Genomic DNA, 27,028 nt, shown 5'->3' with positions numbered 1-27,028 from the left:
ATTTTAATAAGTTTTTCTTAATTTTATTAAGTTATTCTATTCTTGTAAAGTCTGTAAAAACGATGTCGTGAATGAGAGAGAGAGAGAGAGAGATAGAGAGAAAGAGATGCAACCCCTTTATACATTATCTGTAAAAAAAAAAAAATAACTTGTAATTATTCTCATTATTCGTTTTATTTACATCGCCAAAGTCACAATTAATCAGTCTATGATGCTATTTAATCAACCCATTTACAACTATAGTACAATGAATAATCCGTTCTCTGTACATGCATGCTGCACGCATTAAATCCTGGTGCATCACCTGTCAATCAAAATGGCATGACGCTAGGTGACCCTGAAAGTCTGTTTACGCAGGAAGAATTTCTCCTGTGATTTGAAACATTCTTATGTTCAGTTCATAGTTCACACCTGTTTAAAAAAAATGGGTCGCAGCCGGAGGGACGGGGGCGCCGTGTGTTTAACACACCTTTCAAATTATTTAATTCTGACCACATCAAGTGTATTTAATCACTCAACTGACATGGATCCAGCAAACTCATCTTCCAGGTTTCACCACAACACTGATTACAAATTTACCTCCTAAATTATCCTTTTCAGACAAAAATAAATAAGCATGTATCCCTAAATTATACTTTTTTATTTTTTAAAAAAGCACAATTCAAAGTCACATAAATTCGCATTAGTATCGCCTTCTAGGGGGGGGGGGGGAGTAACAAACAAAATATGGCTTGAAAGAGGATTGATATTTTTTTTTAAATTTCATTTTATTTAGTAAATTATCTTTTTTCAGACACTATTAAGGATTTTTCTGTAGATTTTTTTTTTAATTTACAACAACGTACCATTTTACAGACTTCTAAAGAACTTTTAACCAGCTAATTCGTATTGCTTTCTACAAAGGGGATAGGGTTACAGTGTAACAAACCTTAAAATATTTTTTTGGCAAACTTTTTTTTTCATTTTTCATAAGATATATTTCAGATGTCTTTCAGAATGAAGTAATATTTATACTGCAGTTTGCACATTTTATTTGCAAGAAATTCGTCTGGCGATTTTTGTATGCAGTTTTATTAGTAAGATTATCATTTCTGTCTGTTCAGTAGAAATCTTCATGTTTACCGCATGTAATATTTTAATTCATATTTTACATGATTACAGATTTTCAGTAAGTATAACTGCACCAGTGATTCGCCTATAGTAAAAATCTTAACAGAATTAATGTGAAAGTCTAATACGGTTCTTTTTTAAATTTTACTCTAGAAAGTTTATAATTATATGTTTTTTAAAAAATTTTCTTACAGAAAATTCATTAGTAAAATCACACATCTGATATGTACTACATATGAATGCATACTTACGACAAAAACGATCTTGTATCCGATTTAATGAATTTAATGAGCAAAATTAAATCAAAAGTAGAAACAACCAGGGAATTAATTCATGAAAGCGTGTTCTATCTTAGTGGTATTACAGTCTATTGAACCTATTTTTATGTCAAATACAATTATAGGATTATGAAACATGAATGTACATGTACACATTAAAGGAGGGTTTATCCCTGGGCACGAGCACGATTATATATTGAATTTTGGGGTATCTTATATTACTTTAAATATCTGTATAGTTTAATTACGAATATTTAAATCCAACTAATATTTAAAAAGGAAATTGATTTAATTTGCTAAAATAAAGAAAATGAAAGACTTCAAAGACACCGACATTGTTCGAGGTCCACTGTGCCCCGTACGTGTTTTGCAGGAAAACCTCGTGGCCTGTACTGTACCTTTGACCACAAACACAACCAGTTGATCTAATTTATAGCAAATAAGGAATCGTCTCACACTCTGTCTAGTTTTTTGAAGTTGTAGTTTGCTTCGAGTAGTTTCCTTAATTTTACAGTTGAAGGCCCAGACGCATGATACTTGGTAATGGTGTTTTGATCAGGCAGACACAACCTCCATCCTCCTTTCACAGGCGCCGTAGCGAGAAATAAACCAGAATGACTTATTTGGTCATTACACAATTCAAAAATCATTGGGGGCGTGGTTTGCATAATTAACCAAAGAACAGTACGGTTCGTTTCTTGCACGGAACGGTACGCTTTGTGGACGGTACGGTACGCTTTGTGCACGGAACGGTTCGCTTTGTGGACGGTACGGTATGCTTTGTGCACGGAACGGTTCCCTTTGTGCACGGTACGGTACGCTTTATGCACGGAACGGTTCGCTTTCTGCACGGAACAGTACGCTTTGTGGACGGTACGGTACGCTTTCTGCACGGAACGGTACGGTTCGTTTCTGAGGTGTAGTAGCACGGTTTAGGGTCTGTATCTTAGTGTAGCCAACTTGTGTGCCAAGTTATATTGAAATCGGACCAAAACTGTAGGAGGAGTAGCATTTTGAAAGAATTTCACAGAAATTTCTATTTTAAGTTATAAACCAGGCAACATCGTTCATCGAAATCAAAAAACTGATGCACTGAATTATGTATCTTAGTGTAGTCTACTTGTGTGCCAAGTTATATTGAAATCAGACAAAAACTGTAGGAAAGGTTGCATTTTGAATGCATTTCACAGAAATTTCTATTTTTAGTAACCATGGCAACAACGTTAATCCAAATAAAAAGCCGATGCACAGAATTATGTATCTTAGTGCAGTCTACTTGTGTGCCAAGTTATATTGAAATCGGACCAAAACTGTAGGAGGAGTAGCATTTTGAAAGAATTTCACAGACATTTCTATTTTTAGTAACCATGGCAACATCTTTCACCGAAATCAAAAACCAATGCAAAAAATTATGCATCAAGGTATAGTCTACTTGAGTGCCAAGTTATATTGAAATCGGACCAAAACTGTAGGAGGAGTCGCATTTTGAAAGCATTTCACAGAAATTTCTATTTTTAATAACCATGGCAACATCTTTCATCGAGATCAAAAACCACTGCAAAAAATTTTGCATCAAGGTGTAGCCAACTTGTGTGCCAAGTTATATTGAAATCGGACCAAAACTGTAGGAGGAGTAGCATTTTGAAAGCATTTCACAGAAATTTCTATTTTTAGTAACCATGGCAACATCGTTCATCGAAATCAAAAACCAATGCACAGAATTATGCATCATAGTGTAGCCAACTTGTATGCCTTGTTATATTGATATTGGACCAAAACTGTAGGAGGAGTAGCATTTTGAAAGCATTTCACAGAAAGTTCTATTTTTAGTAACGATGGCAACATCGTTCATCGAAATCAAAAACCGATGCACAGAATTATGTATCTTAGTGTAGCCAACTTGTGTGCCAAGTTATATTGAAATCGGACCAAAACTTTAGGAGGAGTAGCATTTTGAAAGCATTTCACAGAAATTTCTATTTTTAGTAACTATGGCAACATCGTTCATCGAAATCAAAAACTGATGCACTGAATAATGTATCTTAGTGTAGTCTACTTGTGTGCCAAGTTATATTGAAATTGGACCAAAACTGTAGGAAGAGTAGTATTTTGAAAGCATTTCACAGAAATTTCTATTTTTAGTAACCATGGCAACACCGTTTATCGAAATCAAAAACCGATACACAGAATTATGTATCTTAGTGTAGTCTTCTTGTGTGCCAAGTTATATTGAAATCGGACCAAAACTGTAGGAGGAGTAGCATTTTGAAAGAATTTCACAGACATTTCTATTTTTAGTAACCATTGGCAACATCTTTCACCGAAATCAAAAACCAATGCAAAAAATTATGCATCAAGGTATAGTCTACTTGTGTGCCAAGTTATATTGAAATCGGACCAAAACTGTAGGAGGAGTCGCATTTTGAAAGCATTTCACAGAAATTTCTATTTTTAATAACCATGGCAACATCTTTCATCGAGATCAAAAACCAATGCAAAAAATTTTGCATCAAGGTGTAGCCAACTTGTGTGCCAAGTTATATTGAAATCGGACCAAAACTGTAGGAGGAGTAGCATTTTGAAAGCGTTTCACAGAAATTTCTATTTTTAATAACCATGGCAACATCGTTCATCGAAATCAAAAACCAATGCACAGAATTATGCATCATAGTGTAGCCAACTTGTATGCCTTGTTATATTGAAATTGGACCAAAACTGTAGGAGGAGTAGCATTTTGAAAGCATTTCACAGAAATTTCTATTTTTAGTAACGATGGCAACATCGTTCATCGAAATCAAAAACCGATGCACAGAATTATGTATCTTAGTGTAGCCAACTTGTGTGCCAAGTTATATTGAAATCGGACCAAAACTTTAGGAGGAGTAGCATTTTGAAAGCATTTCACAGAAATTTCTATTTTTAGTAACTATGGCAACATCGTTCATCGAAATCAAAAACTGATGCACTGAATTATGTATCTTAGTGTAGTCTACTTGTGTGCCAAGTTATATTGAAATTGGACCAAAACTGTAGGAAGAGTAGTATTTTGAAAGCATTTCACAGACATTTCTATTTTTAGTAACCATGGCAACATCGTTCATCGAAATCAAAAACTGATGCACTGAATTATGTATCTTAGTGTAGTCTACTTGTGTGCCAAGTTATATTGAAATCAGACCAAAACTGTAGGAGGAGTAGCATTTGAAAAATTGTTTACAGACAGACCGACAGACAGACGGACGGACGACGGACGCATTACTATCGCATAAGCTCTTCTGGTCTCTGACCAGTAGAGCTATAAAGCATTTGAAAATACCGTGCTTTTGATATGCTTAATTTCATCAAAAGGCCAATTAATTGTTTGAAAACTACATGTAAAAGTAACTTTAAAAATATAGGATCACAAAGAAATTTAAGCTCCTTAGGGGGTTTGATGTGAGTATGTGTGAGTATCCTGTGGTTTAGTAAGTCGACATTAACAGACATTGTCTTGTTCATTTGTTCAAAGGCATTGTTTTGGACAATTATTTAAATGTTAATGATACTAGATTTGAATGATCAAAATATTAGAAAAAGGTTATATTCTGTCTATTGAAAAATAAAAAAATGTTTATCGTACCTTAATATGCGTGTAAGAACAATCTGTTGTTAACTTTATACAGAGTCGGTCCATGAACTTTTTGATAACTTTAGTACATTTTAAGGAAATGAAGTACAGTTAAAGCTTTTTTGTGCCTTTAAAATTGTATTTTTTCAAAAAGTTTTGAAATTGGCTTAAATATGAGTTAAGTATATGAATGTGATGAACCTTGAAAGATTATGGCATGAAGGAGGACCATTCTGAAAATACGACATCATTAATAATAAGAGCTTGTGCTTGAACCTTGCATACCATATTTGTACAATGAAATAAAGTAGATCCGAATCAAGTTATATAGGGAAGGTGATATAAATTAGGAGGAGGGGTAAAGTTGTTCAAGAAAAAGATTATTTTTAACATTGATAATCATAATTTTGAAATCATTACATACATTTTTGTAAAATCACATTTTCGAGGGGTCAGATTTTCGTCGTTTGAGAAAATATATTGGTTCATGGGGATTTGATTTCGTAGTTGAAGAATTGTTCAATAGTAGTATATGTGAAAAATTGCATTTCGTGGTGGACATAAGTTCGTAGGTCTCTACATACCTAGAAAACCAGAAAATTAAACCCCCACGAAAATTAGTGATTTCACAGTAATTGTGTAAAAATACCGGTAAGTGATTGAGATATTCGTTATATCTAATGTTTCTGTATGTTGAACAGACAGAAAATCCACTGTATTATACAGTGTACTATGATAGACTTTGATAAACCTGATTGTTCTTCGTCGTGTGTATTCAGGCTGTTTACCATCAAATTGTCAATTATTGGTTTGCCCTACCGCAGTCGCAATTATAGTATTATTTCTAAAAGTACATCAAATTGATATGCGATTGTTTGAATTCCGTACTTCAGTTCGAACATAATTATCTGAATATCTGAAGATTGTGTTTATTAGAATGCTTTCACTGTTAAGTGGAATCAATTTAAGATGTGATTCGGAAAATTGTTTGAATATATAACATGTTTACATTTTTCCTTCAACACAGTTTATCATAAGGCTTGTAACAATATTGAATATATTTTCCCCCTTATTGAATATGCTTTTCTCCTTATTTTTAATGTTCATTTTATTTTTTAAAAATGCTGCTATGCTTGTATAATTGCAATTAAATTTATGTATAATATAAACTAGATTTTAAGTCACAATTTGCAACGATCTTGCAACGATTGAATTATTTGTCTATCAAATAGCATGTACAGACCAAAGACCACTCCCTGGCACAAAGGAACATTTTCTCTTAGTACTGTGTAATTTGTTTAATCCAGATAATGTATGATCCAGTCGTGTTTATTACGATGAGAACTTTTAGTACCTTTATCGAAATTCATTTGTTTAAAATGTCTTTAATCTAGAATGTTGTCTAACCCAGTTTATTTCTACGGAACCAGTTATTGGTGTCCGGATTTGAATTTTACTTGCATCTCTTATTTAATTTTTCTATACAAGTTGGTTTTTCGCCCCGTTTTTGATTAGTTGAAGGAAAATATACTCCGAGATTTTTATTGCTAGGTTTCGACTCATAGATAGAATTCCTTAATATATTTTTCATATAAAATAATTTTAACCCCCCCTCCCCCCCCCCCTAAAAAAAAAATAAATAAAAAATCAGAAAAATAAATTGAGTTTGTCATAGTTTGATATCATAGAAGTTCACTCTAAATACTAACATCACTAAATGGATATGATTTTACAGATATGAGTAAGGACATTTTGCAGGCCTTGTTCACACATATCCTTATGTTTCATTTAAGCTACCCTTCTCCTCTTTTAATGTAACTCTAAAACAGAAAATTGATATAAAATGTCAGCCAATTGAAGATAAATTTTAAGGTGTTAAGAACAGGTAGCAGTCGCTTCTTTTTAATTGCTGCGTATTCAATACCCTTGACTTTAACCTGTTTAAAGAGTTTTAGCCGTAAGATTAAATGAAAATTTTTGATTTTACCCAGACGACCGACTTTTTCTTTCACAAGATAATATTGAAACATAGTAATCCAATGTCTGTTAATTTTTACGTGTTGGAATCTACATTGCAGTGTTTTGCGATATCACTTTTACGAAAAGAGGTCGTTCCGATAGTTGCTCCTATATCACTTCGATGTCACACACAAGAGAAATCTTGCAGTAACACTCATAAACACTGCAGTGGCAAGCTTTGATAATGTTTATCAATTGAAAGATAATAAATGTCTTGTAAATGATAATGTCGGTATGTTTTCCGTCTTCCTCACTATTACTGGGGCGATTATACTCTTATGAAATGACTCGCCCTGTTGTGATTCTGAAGATTAGAAAATAATTATTGTTTGGGAGGAGTTGACCGTACATGTATTTTAGATATCAAAAAATAAAAAGCAAAACGCTGAAATCTTGAAGACTTCAAAGCCATTTTTGAACAGTCCTTTTTTTTGTTAATTTAAATTTGATTAAAGGCAAAAAAAATATGCAATGTAGTAAATTAATTTATCTTGACACCAGTTGATTGATTAGTTATACCCCCCGCAAACGAAGTTTGGGGGGGTATATAGGAATCACCTTGTCCATCTGTCCGTCTGTCTATCCGTCTGTCCGTCTGTCTGTGCAAACGTGTCTGGTCCATATCTTTCTTACGGAGGAACATTAGAATCTACTACTCCAAACAAAGATTGCCCATGACCTAAGGGTGTGTCATGACCTTGACCCAAGGTCATTTGGGGAAGTTCACGGTCACTGGGAGAAAAAGTTCATAATTCGTGTTTCTTATGGATAAACTTGGTAGGTTCTCATTTCACACAAAAATTGCCCATGACCCAAGGGTGTGTCATGACCTTGACCGAAGGTCACTTGAGGAAGTTTAAGGTCACTGGAATAAACATTTCATAATTCGTGTCCGGTCTACATCTTTTTTATGGATAAACTTGGTTGGTTCTCATTTCATGCAAAGATTGCCCATGACCCAAGGGTGTGTCATGACCTTGACCCAAGGTCACTTGAGGAAGTTCAAGGTCACTGGATGAAGTTCATAATTCGTGTCCGGTCCATATCTTTCTTATGGATAAACTTGGTAGGTTCTCATTTCACGCAAAGATTGTCCATGATCTAAGGGTGTGTCATGACCATGACCCAAGGTCACTTGGGGAAGTTCAAGGTCACTGGAAGAAAATTTTCATAATTTGTGTCTGGTCCATATCTTTCTTATGGATAAATTTGTAGGTTCTCAATTCACACAAAGATTGACCTTGACCCAAGAGCGTGTAAAGACCTTGACCCAAGGTCATTTGGGGAAGTTCAAGGTCACTGGAAGAAAAAGTTCATAATTCGTGTCCGGTCTACATCTTTTTTATGGATAAACTTGGTAAGTTCTCATTCTACACAAGGATTGCCCATGATGCAAGGGTTTGTCATGACCTTGACCCAAGGTCATTTGGGGAAGTTCAAGGTCACTGGAAGAAAAAGTTCATAATTCATGTCTGGTCCATATCTTTCTTATTGATAAACTTGGTAAGTTCTCATTCTACACAAAGATTGCCCATGACCCAAGGGTATGTCATGACCTTGACCCAAGGTCTTTTGGGGAAGTTTAAGGTCACTGGAAGAAAAATTTCATAATTCATGTGTGATACATATCTTTATTATGGAAAAACTTAATTCTGAAAAAACCCAGCGGGGGTTATTTTGTCCCGTTTGGACAGTTCTAGTTAATGTTTAACGCCGAGTCCGCAATATTTCAGCCATTCATACACCAGTTGAGTAATTTAAGGAACAAAATACTTTGCAAAATGAGGAACAACACAAAAAACAATATGTTTGATATGTTTTGCTTTTAATCGTTTAACCCTGTGTCTATGGAGCACTACACGACTGTAGTCGATCTTCGTAGTTTCTAACGAACTCATCAAACTGTCTCTGCCATTGAACCATATAATTTGTTTTCCATTGGTAAAATTCTAACTTCCATTCTCGCTCTACGTCCGACATGTTTGCTGAAAATAAGAAAAAAGAATGTTGTAACATCCTATTCCAGATAAAATGAGGCTAAAAGAAACGCATGAACATTATATGCGTCCCATGTAATTTAATAGAAATTTTTTTGTTTTAGTGATAGCAAAAGAAAATTAGTTTAATTGAAAATGAGAATTACTAGTAGTGGATTCAATGATGCACATTCTCTTTGGAAAGACTATATAAAAGATCTCCAACTATCTGGATATTTATAAGTACAAGTATGAAATGAAAGTTTTCTTTACTATTGCAGTGGGATAATATTGACAGAACCTTGTTTCAAACTTTACACCCGACCGTATATATAACTGTAACCTTATGAAAATTTGGAAAAAGAAATGCGACAGCTACGATTTATGACAAAATATTCGTATCTTTCGAAAATATTTTATAAAATTGTAGTCCATTTAGTCATGCGTCATATCACAAACGTGACTAAAATTCCGATATTTGTCACAAATAGCATTTTTATTAGTTTGTTAGTCTCGAATGAAAGAAACGAGATTCTAAGAATTTTTTAGCTTACGTTATAGCACATTTCTTTCAACATCTAAGAAGAGATTTTCCACAGAAAAAATGTTTTGCTTGTTATAATTCCATACCTTTCAATAGTAAGAACTTTTATTACTTTTAAATGAAAAATCGCATATTAACATCACTTTATGTAATACTTGATTGTTCAGTTCTTGTGTAAAAAGACTGAACTCTAAATCAGTCAAATGACGCAATTCTGAGTTACTTGAAAAATACACGATTCTGATTGGTAAATTTACAAAGATTTGGCTAATTCCCCGAGAGACGAAAAATGATAATTTCAAACATGTTTTTGAATGAATTTTAATTGAAGAAAAAAAAACTATTTATTTCAAAAATTAACCTAAAGTGTGTATTATATTTTTTCGATTAACAAAAAATAACATATTAAACAAAACTTTAATTTGAAGCTCAAGGCATTTTGCTCACCCTCTTTGGACTTCATCTTTAAAGTGATTGAAATTTTACCAGCTCAAATTAAAATTTGCAATAGTTGAAGATCAAACTTACCTATTATGATGAAAGGAGTCAAAGTCTTCACTCAGTATTAGTAAACACTCCAAATCACACGCCATTCGGGTATCAAGCCGTTAGTTGCAAACTGACTTGTTACGAAGGGAATTAATGGCAGCAAAATCAAAAGCCAAATGAACTATTCTTAGGAAGATACCAAGTAATTATTTAAAGAATAGAACAAGAATAGTAGATTTTTCAGCATCGTTTTCTTTTCTGTTTCATGCAGTTGCTTCATTCTATCAATTCACAGTGTTAATGAGAGATTTAGGTCAAAGGACGTCGGAATTTTTGCAGAAATTGGGAATTTGACGAATTCATCTTTTTTTAAAAAGCCATTTTTGATTCAAATCAATTTTTTACATTGTAAAATGAGAGCAAATCGTGATTAATATGTGCTTCAGCAACAAACAAGCCTGTAAAGTGCAATTTCTTTTATTTATTTATTTTTTTTTAAAGATTTCTGTAACGTATTAATTGAGTACCCTTTAAGTAAGTCCGAAATATGCAAAATATCAAAATACTTAGTTGAAATATTTTTTTAAAATATACTGTCGGAGTCATAAAACACAGTTATAACAATTACAGGAGTGGGAGGTGAAAATTTATGATAAATTCTTCAAAAAAAAAAAAAAACGTACCTGTTGTATGCATCAGCATAGGTACATATTCCCTCCAAAATGCACAGTCTTTGACCTTGAATGCGTTTTTTATAGTTGGTTTTTTGTTGTGTTCGTGGAATTTTGTGTCCAGTACAATATATTCTCGATCTTTGTATGTGTGAATTGGCCAGTCATCCAGGGATTTCTCTTCACTAGGTTCTTTATTCGGATTTCTAAAAAAAAAAATCATTTAGATTTAAGTGTCAATGGTGTTTTTAGAAAAGTGCTTGTTTGGGAAATATTTCACCCTTACATATTTATAAATAAGTACATTAAGATGCGTAGATCAAAACACTTATAACAGGATTGAGAAAAATAATAAAATATCGAAACATTTTTAATAACTCTCTCTCTCACGTGGTAAAAATATATCAAAACGCAAGGACAGGCTTTCCTTAGATTAATGAATGTTGGTTTAGCAATACGGAGTTTGAGGGCAACTTTTCTTTTTTATGCAAATTCCCATTAGTGTACAATTTACGGGCATTTGTGAAAAAGCAGTTGTTTGAAAACTTTCTCGAATACTTAGTTATTCAAAATTCAATGCGATTGAAATAAAAAAAACTCGAGCATATCTCTGTTTTTTACACATTTTTTTTATATGTTCAACTATATATCAGTTAAGAATCTCTTTGCTTAATTTTGCAAAATTGGGATTTTTTTAAAAAATCATATAATATCCACACGTATTTTCAAAAGAATAAATTTTATCAAAGGCTTTAAGATTCTCTAAATTCACTTAATTTTGCAAAATTTGGATTTAAATTTTAAAAATCACATCGAATAATATCCACACGATTATTTTCCCCCAAAAGAATCAAATTTTAGTGATTTTTCCTGGATAAAAAAATATTAGACTTTAGTTTATTTCAAAATAGCCTCCTTTACACTATAATTCACCAAAAAACATTTTTCGAGAATGTAAAGTTCAGATCAATGATTGCGAACATAGAGGTATAACAAACTAAATGTGGTTTTATAAATATCCATTTCCTACTGCTTTGAGGCGAAAATTTGATTTATGAGTAAAAATAAACCTGAGCGTGCTTAACTCATGTAGGCTTTGGATTAGATAATCAATGATCTATAATTATAGCTTATCTATAACATATATCTTTGAATATTTAAAATAATTTTTTTTGTCGTTATATATCAAAAAGGAAACATATTTGATATATAATATATAATTTACAAGAGAAGACAGGACATTAATTCATTATTAAAACCTGACCAATCTGAAGTGTATCGTAATTTGCTGAATAGGTTAAATGGCATAGATTATTGGCTTTTTGTTCTTTGGCAGGTATACGTTAATCATACACCATATGTTATTTTGATTTCATTTCAAGTTGTACGGAAAGGAGAGAAATATTTTTGGATCGTTGCTTAGGTTTACGAATTTGGATGCATCCGCAATAGAAAATAGCAACAGCTGTAAACCAATTTCTTTCAAAACGTTCACAATGAATAATAGCTTGAATATATTTTTTATGTCGGATATTATGTTTAATTTTTACCAAGAAAAACGTTATGGTTGTTGCGGATCCGTTGAATGACAAAATTTTGGGAGATTAATGTAATACAAACTTTGGTAAAATAATTACAAAGTAAACACGAATACAACAAGACTATAAAGATTTTTCTTAATCTTAGCTTTGCTTTTAATTTATCCAATTTTATCCGAGAATATATATTGTACCATTTCCTCCATTTGTTTACCGCGCCCTACGCAATTGATAATATTTATTTTTGGACGGTTGTAAGGAATCCTATTGAAAATAAGGCTTAATTAAAATAATTTAAATTTGCTATTTTTTGATATAGGAATAAACTCTTTAACCCTTTAACACAAGGCTATAACGCCCTATACTGTATATGTGTTAAGACTATTTTTTTTAATTTTATTATTATGTTACCTCATATACCTATCTGCAGATCTTTTGAAATTGTTTTTCTTGTTCGACGCCATTGAAGCCTTTCAGGCTTTTGATTTGAATTTGTCGAGGACTTCATGTCATGTAAATATTTTTGTGTCGGTATATAGACGCGGGGATCCAGCAAAATTGAGCAAACTTTGCATCTGCAATTTTCCCCAATTTATTTAAAGAATATAGATTGTACACTATGCACGCACTTGATAATATTTATTGTTGGACGAAGGTCCTTTTGAAAATAAGCTTTCATACAAATTTGCTATTTTTTGTTAGGTAAACTCTTTAACCCTTAAACTTAACGATTTATATTCTAAGCTTAAACACTTCCTCATATACGTCTAAAGCTATGATCGGAGAATGCCAGATTATTTGAATTCAGTGTATACCTATTTCATATACAAAGGTACATAATTTGGATTACGTTATTTGTAACCATTGAAGACTTCACCAAAGTAATTTTGGTATATCTGGTTTAAAGCTGTGATTTTCAAAATCTATATATATAATCAATGAGCAATGCTTAAAAAACCTATAAAATATTTCTTCTATCATTGCTGAAAGCACTTGCCCAATGCCATATAAATGTTAAGAATCGGGGTAGGACATGGGACTTGTTTGCATTACAACCCCAGGATAATGCCCATTGTTATTTTATTGTAATTCATGGAGAAATATTTTTATAGTAAAATTACAGGATTTATGAACCTTGGAGACACTGGAGAAGCCTTTGGTTACATGAACTTGTAAAAATCGTTAAGTCATTGGCTTCTGAGTATGATGGGTTTTGGATATTTTTGGAACTGCATATTTCTACTTCTCTGTCAACACCCCCCCTCCACACTATTGAATTCATATTGAAAGTTTTTTCTCTATTTGTGAAGGATTAGAAAAAAATTAATGGTTTTTGTGCACTTCTACTCTCTTGCATCCTTCATTTTTATGTAATCTTTAAAGAATAAATGTCATAGATATCTAAAATCAAATCTTCGAACTAACAAATTGTAAGATAATCAAAGCTACACCGTTTATACGTAATTCATTGAAGCTTGTGCACCCGCAAAGCAGTGTTATTACAGTGCAAGATAATCTTAGGTTGCCAGAAAATTTTCATGTTTGAGGGATTAAGCTTACCATTGTAAGGGTTTACAACGTTATACCGGTATCTGATAATTTACAATGGAAAGAATCTCTTCTATCCCTTAAGGTTTTGGTTTTTTTGGTATGTTTATATTATGGGGATTTATTGATCAGAGGAGCAATTGTAAAATACATTTCTGGAGAAAAAAAAATTTGCCGCACGCCAATTCTAGCCGAGGTCACAAGCCATTTGTGTTTAAGATGTATTTTATACATGTATTTGAATCATTCATTTAAATCTAAAATACTGAGTAGCTTACTCAGTTTTATTCATCGTGAGTAGCTTTACACATTCCATAATTACCCAGTTTTGGCAAAATTTGTCCAATACTTCATCATTTTCTTGCTCAGCCTTTTCTCCTTTGTCTCATACTCAAAATCATTGTCCAGGGGTTGTCCAAAGATGAACATGATCTCATCCCCATGCATTACCCCCATCCACTCACCCCAAGGGTTCACCGATGATCGATGGTCATACAAGTAATAATACACATTTAACCCGGCTGCTGCGTACTCCCCAGCAAGATCGACAGTGGCACAGGCGAAATTAAAGTCCCCGACCGCCGCCTCCACTCCATCCCGAAGGAGGTAATTGTCAAGGGGGTTGTTCCATGGTGTATATTGAAATCTTATTGCGTCCAAAACGAATTTGTTGATTTCTGTAGGATGTTGTGGAAAGTGCCTGAACTGTTTTTTCATCTGTACTTTATATTGGTCCATGTCTATTGGACTACTATGTGATTTATTGAATACAACTCCTCCGTAACTGTAGGCTAAAAAATACGATCCCTCATTTGTGTTTGCTCCTGTAAGAATCGGACAACGCTTGAAATTTCCATTTTTAAATGAAGTTTCAGGGTCTTCGATTAGGAACACTCCATCAATAATAGGTACAAAGGGAAATTGGAGAATGTTAGCATCCAGTATAAAATCATTTTGCGGAAACTGTGATTCATTTACCTTTTTCATGCATTCTAACATCTCCATTTCAGAATCTCTTTCACAGTTTAATGCTTTGGCCAGTGTTTTGCCTCTTTCCATGGCTTTTTGACGTGTAATAGTTGCCCACGGGGCTGTTGGACCCGCACTCTGTAAAATTGCTCTCTGAAACTTTGAACGACTAAGAGGAGACAGAAGATGTAGACCAATAGATGCTGCTCCAGAACTTTCACCAAATAGCGTGACATCATTAGGCGATCCTCCAAAATAATGAATGTTCCTTTGTACCCAATCCAGAGCCAAAAGCTGGTCAAATAACCCACAATTTCCCGGAGCCTCTGGACTTGAACCAACAAAGAAACCCAAAGACCCAATTCGATATTGCATAGATACAACGATGACGTCATTTTCTACCGCTAAATATTTCCCATTATAAACGTCTAACGATATAGATCCATAACTGAATGAACCACCGTAAATCCACACCATCACAGACTTATTTCTGGACTCTGTCGTTTTAGGGACCCACACATTGAGGTATAAGCAGTCTTCTTGCACTAGGGTATTTGGGTTCCACATTTCGGCTCCCGTAAAATTTGGGAAAGTATTGTCAAAGATTTGCATACATGCTGGAGGAAGATCCACGGTCTTTTTTATTTCCGTCCACGGATCTGGGGGCTGGGGGTGTTTGAAACGATATTTTCCTACGGGGGGTTTGGCAAAGGGAATGCCATAGAAAGAATCTAAAGTAAATCCCTTTATACGCTGTCTTAAACCCACGACACTACCTTTGTCTGTTTTTACAGGTTCTGTATATTCATGATGTGATGCTGACACTATGTCACAAGACCAAAACATGGTCGCAGCGAAGAATGTCAGGTCCCAAATATCCATGACGTCATCACAGTACCGACATCGGTCTGAAAAACAATGCAAAGAAATTATAAAATGTGAACTTAATGTCTTACTGTCAAACCTGTATCCAAATCAAATACATCACATATACCAAAGACCTTGTATAGGTAAAGTTAAAAGAGATAAAAATATTTGGCAGCTTTAATATGAGAGAAATACCGTTGCACTGAATTAAAATCAATTCAAAGCACTTTAACAACTATCTTAAATATCTCTTAACAATAATTTTACATCCCCATTGAATATAACTTTAAATACCTACCATCAATAAGGATCTCCTTCACGGAAAATCAAATAAACTAAATCCTCACATTCAAGATTTCTCTCTCTCTCTCTCTTTATCCTATTTGAAAGACAACGGCGCTCTCTTTCACATCTAAAAATGGATTATTAAAGTTCTTTAACATCCATTACTTATACCATGGCCTCGGCTTTGTAATTAAATCTATATTATTAAGAAAATCGTTAAAGACCTCTCTCTTTGTTGAGTTTTACCTCCAAAACACGCATAGTGTTAACTAATCAACTGCGAGGGAACGCCAGGATCCAACGCGCGGGTTGAATCATTGTGAGGGCTTCATGCAGTATGGTAGCAACCCTATCGATAGAAGCGAATACTTCATTTAGTTGTATACTGCATTTGAGGAATAGAAAATTAGATAAAATATGACACGAATTTCACCTTCATTATGTGTACATTGTGTGTCCAATATTGGCTCTGAATTCTTTGGGTCATATGCATGTTTAGGTATTGATTCCAAAATATCGGTTAAGGGAATATATGTATGCACAGATTTTGTTTTAATCAGAGTAGACAAACATTTAAAGGTCGATTATACAGTTGAAAATGCAAGTACCATTGGAATAATTGATCTCAACATATTGTTTAATATCAATCTTGTACTTTTAAATTATTGAATCTGATCTTGACTTTATAAGCCTTAACATAAATATAACCCTGAAGGGTTTTTTTGTCATTCTGGCGAAAACCTTTTTTCCCTAGATTACATCTAGCAACGATTTTATTTCGAATACTACATTATTTTGTTATTGAAGTATGCTTGATTTCTTTTTACTTTATAATAAAAAAGAAGAAATGTGTTAAATAGCCTTCAAGTAATTTATCATAAAACCAAGCAAACAAATAATGATATCTTGGTTGTTTAAATGATTGCCTCAGCAACAGAGGAATCCGTCAAATACGACACATATCTAGGAATATTTGGCGGTGGTTGCTGACTTTTTCATACGGTGTTTACGATTGACGTCTTGGGCAGACGAGAATACAATCATCATAGCTTGGTTTCTGTGTAAATATAACTCCGGAATGAAAATCATATAAACACACACAACATATCACAAAGAGTATACTCACTTGTTAAAAATGGTGGTGGTTGTGTTTGTTTGTGTCTTTAGAGTTGACTTATTTATTTATCTTTTTTTTTTTGCTAATGATGTATTTTTTTTTTAAATTAGTAATTTCTGTTTATTATAAAATAAATAACTCTTTCCCGGATGTGTTTTGTATACACAGCTTTACATATTTTGATTTTCTCCAAATGCGATAATTTTTATTGAAAAAACCTTGAAAAATAATTTAAACATGAAAGTTTTTTTTAAACTCCCCTTCCTTTATCACGAAAAATTTCCGTCCAAGATTCCAAAGTTTTTGAAAGTAGTACGTCCTATACTCTGATTTTCAGTGGTACATTCTGATAAAAAAGAAAATTATAAATCTGTTGCTTGTGAGCTAATCCATATTGTATTTGAAAAAATCAAAAATCAGAAATACTGTGTCTAGTGTGAGATTATTGCATCTTGGTTAAGTTTATAGCGAGATTATTTCAATGCCATCACGTAAAAAGATCCAGGTTTATAGTGAAGTACAATTGTATGATAGAACTCTGCTAGGTATTCTGAGAGTTATAAATTGTGTTACTTGGACTTATATCTGTAGAACCATATATAAAGTTCGTTTTAAGGAATTCGCCGTTGCAAGTACAGACAAAACGCGCAAAATTGAGCGCAATATTGAGGTGAAGAATGACGCCTGGAAAACTGCTTAATCGTTATCCATTAAAATACTTTGAAGATAGGATGCATACTATAAAAGATAGTATGCTTACTATAACTACTGTATCTTAACCAGCACGGTAAGATGAACTTTAAATTGAGAGTTTGTTCGCAAAATTTTCAGTTAAAAAGAATTCTATTAATCATAATTGCATTGTAAGATAGCACATTACCCTTGAATTTCTTTAAGCAGATATATACGACAAACCACGTAGTTTTGAATAATCAATGAATAGCACTTGCAAAGTGCAGCCAAGCACTACAAGAAGTGCATAACTTTCCTCTATATGAAAGGTAACTATTATTAAACGTAAGAAGGCGCTCTTGTAAAATTCATTCTAATGAAAATAATTGGGACAGTGCCATCTTTTATGCAATCATCGAATTTCAGTTACTAGTAAATCAATGCGTAGTATGTATTTATGTGCTCTAATAACGATAACATAAATAAATTCAAGGGGTTTCTCTTGAACCGCCGACATGGATAAATACAAATTTATCCAAAAATTTAATATAGTGCAATCTTTTTAAAAAATATATATTTCTCATTTTAAATGTTAACAAAAAATTTAATGTACATAAAAGATTATGTGTCATGAATTACTTAAAATCATAAACATTTCTTAAGGTTAAGGTCTAGTAAATGAGTCTAGACTATCTTTAATTTGCTAGCTCCATTATGACGTCATAATTGATTTAAACTTTATTTTTCCCGGACTTTACGACACTACCGTAATAATGTAGAAAATGAAGCATTTCCATGGCATTCAATTCAAAATTATACCAAAAGTAACCCGTCCGCTTATGTTCATGTTAATATTATTTTAAAGAAGAAATCAAGAGGATATTGAAAAAAAAACACGTTTTTGAGAGTGTAGGCAATACTGATACATTTCCTTTATCTGAGATTGAAAAAAATCCATATTTATGCAAGACTTTCTTAATTGGCAGTTTGAATTATGTACTTTTATTTGGTTTACCTAAAAATTACGTCCTGATACATATTATTTTTACCTTGCCACGATTGTAAAGGATCATTAAAAGATTTTGTTTCTCAATTATGAGAAATCTATGGGCACCTTTCATTTACTAGATCTTGACCTTGAAAAACTAAAATTATATTGTACACCAAGCATCCTCCAAGAAGCGAATGGAAATAAAGTCACTTAGTGCCACTCTGCATACTTGATGTACTTGTTACGGTACAATTTCCTTTTAAACCCGAACAAATCCTTTAACTACAGAACCTTTCCTCTCGTATCTTTTTTTTTTTGTGTATCAGTGATCGTTCAATATACCGACACCTGCCATTATTTGACTTTTCACATTTTCAACTTCTTCTCAAAAACTGAGCCAATTTTGACCAAACTTGGTACAATGTGTTAACGGTTTTTGTTAAAATGAACAATCCCCTCATAAAAACAAAGTGGTTCAGGAAATCATCTTTTACATAGAAATATATAGGGAAAATCTTTAAAAATCTTCTTCTCAAGAACCACTGGGCCAGAAAAGCTGAAAGTTATGTGGAAGCATCCTGGGGTAGTGTATATTATAAATTATTCAAATTTTTGGCAGGATCACAATGGAGAATCTTTTACATATTAAAAAATGAAAAATCTTTGAAAGTCTTCTTTGAACACTGTTGAAAAGCTGAAAGTTATTTTGAAGCATCCTGGGGTAGTGTAATTCTAAATTGTTCTAATCATGACCCCTGGGGTAGGGCGGGGCCACAATGGGGAACAAAGTTTTACAATGTTGAAAAAAATAATTTTAGATTTCACATTTTTAAATTTTTATTTAATTCACAATATGTATTACAAGGGGAAATCTGATAAAGAACGGAATGGTCAAAGCTTCTCAGGTGAGCGATGTGGCCCATGGGCCTCTTGTTTTTCGTGTATCAGTTATCGTTCAATATACCGACACCTGCCATTATTTGACGGCACAAAATTATCTGAAAAATTCCATAAATATCTCAACATCAATGTGTTAACGGTTTTTGTCGATAACAATGTAAAAACAAAGTGGTTCAGGATTAATCACAGATTTTTTTTAATCTGGCCACTTTTCCTTCGGGATTTCATCTTTTTAGAAGTGAGTCTTTTAATATTCTCTCAGGCTTTGTCTCTAATTGAAATATCGGTCAATTTAACTGTTATGTTGTCAGAATTAATCTTCAAAATGATTGCATGGAGACATTTTCCAAAAAAAAAAAAGAGTTAACCTAATTTACATTTTTGAAAAAAAAAATGTTTTTATTTTATTTTATTCAGATGATGACTGTGCCAGTTCACTTGCCTTACATAAATTTTTATCTTTAAAGTACATGAATATATTTCTTATTAATCTTAATAAACAAACTAGAGTTATTGATACACCCGCCTCTCATATGGTTAAAATGCAAAGTCCGTGTTTTGCTCTTAGAGACCCGAAATAAGTGTTGTATCAAACAGTAAAATAGGAGGTGCACAATGGTATTATGTTATTAAAAATCTTTGAAAGTTTAATTTCATTTCGTGGTATAGAAGTAGTTGCGGATAAGATATAGGTGCCCCAAAGCGTTACAGACGGACAGTTGGACGGACATCCCGATTACTATCCATAAAAAGCCTTCCGCTTTTCAAGCGGAGGTTTTAATAATTTGAAAGTTTTCCTTAAAATCTTTTTATGCATGTTAAAATGTCATATAATGATATAGGTAGGTAAGTTTAAGTAGTTCCTAAAAGTGATTCAAAATAATTTTCTTATATTTTTTCATATGTGAGCCACAGAAGGTGTACCAATGTAACCAATGATTATTATTCCGAAAGTCGAATGCTATTTCTCTTTTACCGCGGGGATATTCTCCCCTTAATGGAAAATTGACAGATTATTGAAATGGACAATGGGATTCAATGACAGTCCCGTGAAATGAAACCATATACAATTTGGAAACTCGCCTTGAGAAGCCTTAGAGAATTCAGACAACAAGAAGCAATATTAACAAGACAATGCATATCACGATATGGTTAATTTAGCCGCATAGAACCAATAAATTAGCATGCTGTCATTCAGAAAACGGCATTTTGGAGTTGTGTATCACGTATAAAGTATCCGGACTATTGGCAATCTTGTTACTTGGAACAATTAATGTCGATTTTACACCGTGGGAATTGGCCCAGGCCATGAAATATACATGTGCATGGAACGGAAAAGTAAATTTTCTACTGAGATATTACCCATAACTTCGCTTATATAAAAAAAGACAACACAAAAGTTATTCAGTATCTGGGGAGAATTGGTGAATTTTATTGATTTAGTTTAGAAATAATGATCTAGTCAAGTACCCTGGTGTAAATAAGGCCTGGGTCCTAACAAAATTGTGTCAAGTACTTCTGAAATTGTAGTGTAAACGTTTGACCAGAAAGCTATTTAACATGGCATAACAATGCTTTAATTATGTACCACAGCGCCCAATAAAACAAGGGGCAGAGTCAGTAGCCAACAAGACGAATTCTGATGTAACTCGAGAAGTGTATAATATACAAACATTTGTCTTAAGAAATGAGACAATATTTTGCTTTTATGGTTTCTGTCAATTTATTCAACGTCAAATTTATGCACAGGATGAAAAGCCAGGTTTCCCAAATTTGGAAACCCGATGGAAACATATGGGAATCGTGACATCAGTAGTTTCCATATAGTTTCCATTTTATGGAAACCACATAGTGGTTTCCACATAGATTCCCGACATGGAAACAATCAACCTGTGGTTTCCCATAAGTTTCCCAAGATAGGAAACCATGGAAACATACCCCGGTGGTTTCCACATAGATTCCCGACATGGAAACAATCAACCTGTGGTTTCCCGTAATTTTCCCAAGATAGGAAACCATGGAAACATGCCCCGGTGGTTTCCATATAGATTCCCGATATGGAAACAACCAACCTGTGGTTTCCCGTAAGTTTCCCAAGATAGGAAACCATGTAAACATGCCTCAGTGGTTTCCATACAGATTCCCGACATGGAAGCCACCAATGTGTAGTTTTCCCCATGTTTCCCAGGCAGGGAAACTTTGAAAGTATATCTCAATACTATCCAACCTACCTTTTATTTTACAAAAAGTTAAAAATTTAATTATGTTACCATATTTTTACCAATTATAGAAATATTTCAAAATTTAAGTGTTTACATGCTGTATCAAAATAATTAACTTCAAACAGTAAAAATTACTAGATGTGTATTTCTGTGTGATTAATTTAATATTTCAGCACCATGAACGCAATTCAATTTTAATTTAATTTTATTTAACTGAATTTTATTTAATTTAATTTAATTTTGAATTTAATTTATCACATAAGTTTTGGTAAACTCGTATAGAATGCGTGAAGTGGAATAGGAAAAAGTAAGTGCATGCAGTTATGTAGAAATCAATCATTTCCGATCCCACTTTCTTGAAGCTGTCTATGATGAATGTTCCTTTGAAAAAAATGGAAGAGCTAAGGAAGGGTACATTTAATGAAATTATTTACAGAAAAGGTTTACTAAAAAGATCGATTAAAAAGTAAATAAAGAAATATGTCAAGTTACGATTACTGATTAAGGACAGGTGAGACGTTCCTCAATAAAATAATTAATTTTTTTCCCAATATTTTGCAATTGACATTGAATAATTATTTTTACATAATTACATGTATTCACAAGACATCAAGGTACCTTACCAGGCATTTGTGTTAGATATCAGAGGTTGGCATTTCTTATATACCGGGGTAATTGGTCAGGAAAAAAAAATACTTCAATTGGTTTGTCAAAATTACATTTTTAGTGTTTCAAGTTTTTAAATACGAGTTTAGAAATTGATAAAGATTTTGTTTTAATATGAATTAATATATTAATATTAACTGGTCAGATAAGAATCATTCATCGAATTGGCTTGGGGCTGAGTATTATCATACTAGTATTTTACTATTAATAGTGAATATTGTCTTTTTTAATTTATTAAATCATTGTTTTTATTATTGGGGTGGGTGGGTTGCTTTTTATTTTTTTTCTTGAGAAGCCCCCCCCCCCCCCCAAAAAAAACGCTTTTGAAAAAGTCACTATGATCGGCCTGTGTAATTAGGGACAATAAGTTATTGTCCTCACGTGCCATATAAGGTGGAGACACGTGCCGCGAAGACACCTGTCACTGTGTATTTTTTGTATATTCTATGTGAATTGAGACGGTTTTGTACCTAAAGGGAACAATGGGCTGTTGTCGAGCATGTACACACACAGTCTCCGACCGAAGATTCTTTTAAATTAAGATGATGATTCGTGTTTCTTTTATCATTTAAAAAATTGTATATTCCATAAATAAAGTTATACAAGAGAACATATTTATAAAATAACCTACATTTAAGAAGTTCAATGAAAGAACAAACTATTTAGAATTTTTATTTCAATTTTCATTACTGATTTAAAATAAAACTCTCCTCTTTAGAAATTAAATAATTTTCTATAGGTATTGAATCTATCTTAATTCTCGTCGTGTATAATTATATTAAATCAGAATGACGTTAATAGATCAATGTGAAATCAAAACTGTATTTAATATTGTTGATGGGTTTTTCTGTGAAATTTGTAATCTAACGTACTACAAAGACATTTATTAGATAAATGTTTATAATATAATTCATCACATGAAACGTTTTTTCCCTCTTTTTTGTTTAAATATGTACGCAGATCCCCGTGTAGTAAACGCCTGCACTTTTCGCATGAAATTACAATGTAGGGTCCTAAATGCACATACATTATATTTAACAAACTAAAAAATTTTCAGCCATTTTTTTTTTCTCCAAAGGCCATTGCTCTAGATAAAGAAAAGTCTATAATATTTTGCATGATTTTGTTTTCCTTAAGAACAATGGCTTTTAAAGAAGTGCATGCTAAGGCAATATATTAAAAGAATTAATTGTATAATATATTCATTGTATAATTGTCACGATTGTATTTTTGTGCAGTTTTTGTTGATTTCATTCTATAAAGGTATGAAGTTTGTCAATACTTCAACAAACATTTCTTTATCTATGGTGTGCACTACTTTATTTTTACTCGCCGACATGCTACTGTTTTTTATAAAAAAAACTTGCGTGACTAATTGACTCGATCTTCAGGCCTGTAGGAAAGTAATTTCCGAAAGAGTAATAAACTAACAGGGATTTTATTTTTACTAGCATACCTTACCAGATTTCTTAACAAAAAAAAAACATTAAAAGAAATGCAGGGCGGGACCAGCTAAAGCTGTATGCATAAGTACAGCCCTGCACATCAACGAGTATAGATGAATTCCGACATCTTTCCCATGACTTCACAATATTAAACACCGAACTTTTCAATCACCACTATTGAAATAAAAAAACTGTTCTTGATAATCATATTATAATTGTAGCTTATTTTCATGCCTTTTAGGATTCCTGTGGAAAGTTCACAATAAAAAAATGTGCTTTTAAAAATTTAACATCTTTTGGTGTGACATTATAAATTCATAATCATACATGTAACAGTTAAAAGAAGCGGGGAGGTGTGTGTGTGTGTGGGGGGGGGGGTACTTTCAGCAAGGACGGCCACTACCAACAACCAAGCCCCGAAACCCATATCCCGAAGGCAAATAAGTTGAGGTGTCAAGCAAGAAACATTTTTTTTTTCTGCTCTTGCCTCATGTATTTAACCGCTTTTTTTCTAAATATACTAGGCCTACACATCATATCGGCAAAAATATTTAGGAGCCCCTCTTTTTATTCCATGAAAAGGGGAAAACTTAATTAAATTCTAATAAAAGATCTCATAATCACACTTAATCATAGTGAATGTAAACAGATTATATTTCCCATCCTGCATCGCTCTGTAGGCGCTTTATTTCATTGGTCAATTTACCGAGGCGCCATTTTTGGAGGATCGAGAAGGACGAAGAAGAAGGTGTAAGCAGCTGGTAAATGTGAAAAGTTAAGATGGTTTCACCACCCAGTGTCTTTAAGACTGTGATAAATGCAATGGCCAACGATGAAGGATTAGTGTACGTATATTTTTGTTATCTTTTTACGGTAAATAGTTGTAATATTTGGCAACAACAAATCTTCACTATCGGAGGCAACTTTTGTTCTGACGCCATTTTGAAAAGTTGGATACCTAAGTTTTAAATTGTTAAGTGTATATATTGCAGAAAGAAAGAGAGAAGAGAGAGAGAGAGAAAGAGAGAAATTTGAGACGTTGATATAGCATAACTTATATTATGAAGGCACCGTGCATGTGCATGCTGTATGTTGTAAAATTTCATCGTTTCGCCTTTTATCATGTTTATTAAAATGTATGCTCCATGTGTATGTTCTCTCTCTATATATAAACTAGATGCTGTCATGAGACAGTAATACCCGCACTAAGGTGTTTGCCTCTAAAACACGCTCCTACATATTGGCCGGCTTTCCACAGAAAAAGTCAAAATAATTCTATAATTTACATAGGCGTCGGAACCGGGGGAGGGGGGGGGGGGGCTAGGGCCGGTGCTTTTTTTCCAAACATATACTTAGTATAGATATTGAACATTGCTTCATAGGTTTAGCCCCCCCCCCCACTTTCCACAGACACATGGCAGTATACATGTAGGTAAAAAATGGGAAAAAGGTAGTGTATAGAAAACAAAATTATGGTACTGAAGTTCGAATTCAACCCCCCCACCCCCCCCCACCCCGAAATAGGATTTTCGATGTTTTCGTTTTCTTTTTCTTTTTTTTTTTTTTTTTTGCTTGTCAGGTTTTTTTTAGAAGGTATAAAAATTTTTTTTTACACCCCACTTTGAATTTGCTTCCGACACCAATGATTTACATGTATTCATCAAACTGAGTATGAAATTCTCAGACCGGCCCTGTGACCTATAACTCAGAACCTCTTATATTTATTTTACATGCTTAATTCATTCTATACCAGTTTGAATTCTATTAATGATGTAAATTAGATTTTGATAAATGTTTTGCTCATAATAGGACCTTTTTAAATTTATTAATCCCCCCCGTCGACACCACAATCACACAGCACATACTGTTTGGAATAGGCTAGATGGAAAAGTTTTGTTAAAACATCGTTTGTTATGAATTAATTTAAAATTTGTTCTTGTACTATAGGGGGAGGATGTCCAAAGTCATTTTTTATTTGCTTCAGTATATAGTCTTGTTTAAATAACAAAGCAAATTCCAGGGGGGGGGATGGGGGGATTCCAATCTCCCTACCCACTCCCTGTCCCTGAAATAACAATCTATTTTGTGATTCCAATTAAATAGTATATTTTTTTCCATTTGACTAATTATACATATTTTGTTTCTTGTGTTTATATTATGTCTGTCTATTTGTCTGCAGAAATTATAACCTTGCCCATAAGTTTTAAGTGGGATGGGCTACACAAATGGCTTCTACATTTTATAGGTTTATTTCTTGTGACAATTAAGACCTTTCATTTGGGTACCATTAATTTTTACCTGAAATCCCTTGACCTAGGATACACATTTTTACAAGAAAAATACCAAACTTTAAACTTGGCCTAAATTTTGATCAATAGGTGCTAGGGCTTTCATGCTTAACATGTGTATTCATTGTGAACTGTCAACAATTATAAATATGTTTGACCTTGACCCTAGAGTTTGAACCACTTAAAAAAAATTAACCTTGGCAATTAACTTTTGAACAGGAATTACTAGGGATATCTTTATTTCACATGTGCATTCTTTGTGACAAGACTTTCTTCTGATACTAACAATTTGAATCCTTTGACCTTGAACTTTGAGTTTGACATATATTTGAGAAACTTCAACCTTCGCCATAGGCTTCCATACAGGGACATCAGTGTTTCACAAACACATCTTGTCTTCATTATTATTTGGTGGTGTCTCCATATGAGGGAAAAATTCCCAAGAGAGATGTATTCACAACAAACAAACAAATTACTAAAGAAAATATAAAACATGAATATGTTGGTCATGTATATCTCTGCATGAAAAAAACAGCTTTTCAAATACTGCAACCATATTCTAACCCTTTCAAAACACTCATTTGAGCTTTTCTGGTTTCCTTAACATGTAACGTCTGTCGTGACGTGTCGTCCATCTGTTTGTCTGAAAACTTTTTACATTTTTAACTTCTCTAGAACCACTGGGCCAATTTTACCCAATTCATATAGAAATATGTATATTTGTATGTCAGACTGTCCATCTGTCTCAATAAATTTAACCTTGGTCATCACGGTCATATCTACTGAATATTAAACTTATGTATTAGTATTTACCTGTGAGAATGGC

The 27,028-nt window shown here is 33.1% G+C and overlaps 1 protein-coding gene across 1 annotated transcript; it reads right to left on the bottom strand.

Annotated features, from left to right (window-relative positions):
• Positions 1-8,824: 8,824 nt before the first annotated feature.
• On the bottom strand, positions 8,825-16,292 carry LOC134267316 (acetylcholinesterase-like). The gene is made up of 4 exons (XM_062749538.1): positions 15,915-16,292; positions 14,103-15,657; positions 10,707-10,900; positions 8,825-8,999 (listed from the first exon to the last, which is right to left on the bottom strand). The coding sequence occupies exons 2-4, from the start codon at positions 15,629-15,631 to the stop codon at positions 8,860-8,862; spliced, it is 1,863 nt and encodes a 620-aa protein (XP_062605522.1). The 5' UTR covers positions 15,632-15,657; positions 15,915-16,292; the 3' UTR covers positions 8,825-8,859.
• Between the last annotated feature and the right edge of the window lie 10,736 nt (positions 16,293-27,028).

This window comes from Saccostrea cucullata, unplaced genomic scaffold, assembly GCF_032062105.1.
Source record: "Saccostrea cucullata isolate Sc308-1 unplaced genomic scaffold, CSIRO_AGI_Scuc_v1 ctg1642, whole genome shotgun sequence".
NCBI lineage: Eukaryota > Metazoa > Mollusca > Bivalvia > Ostreida > Ostreidae > Saccostrea > Saccostrea cuccullata.
The sequence above is the reverse complement of the archived record's forward strand: the minus strand, read 5'-3'. Positions and strand labels throughout refer to the sequence as shown.

Bases quoted from the DNA above. Each gene is read 5' to 3' on its own strand.
- LOC134267316 (XM_062749538.1), bottom strand. From the start codon at position 15,631: ATGGATATTTGGGACCTGACATTCTTCGCTGCGACCATGTTTTGGTCT. The intron at 10,901-14,102 runs GTAATTATGGAA...TTTTTTTTTTAG, and splicing joins ACAAATTTTGCCAAAACTGG to AAATCCGAATAAAGAACCTA. The intron at 9,000-10,706 runs GTACGTTTTTTT...TCTTATTTTCAG, and splicing joins TATGCTGATGCATACAACAG to CAAACATGTCGGACGTAGAG.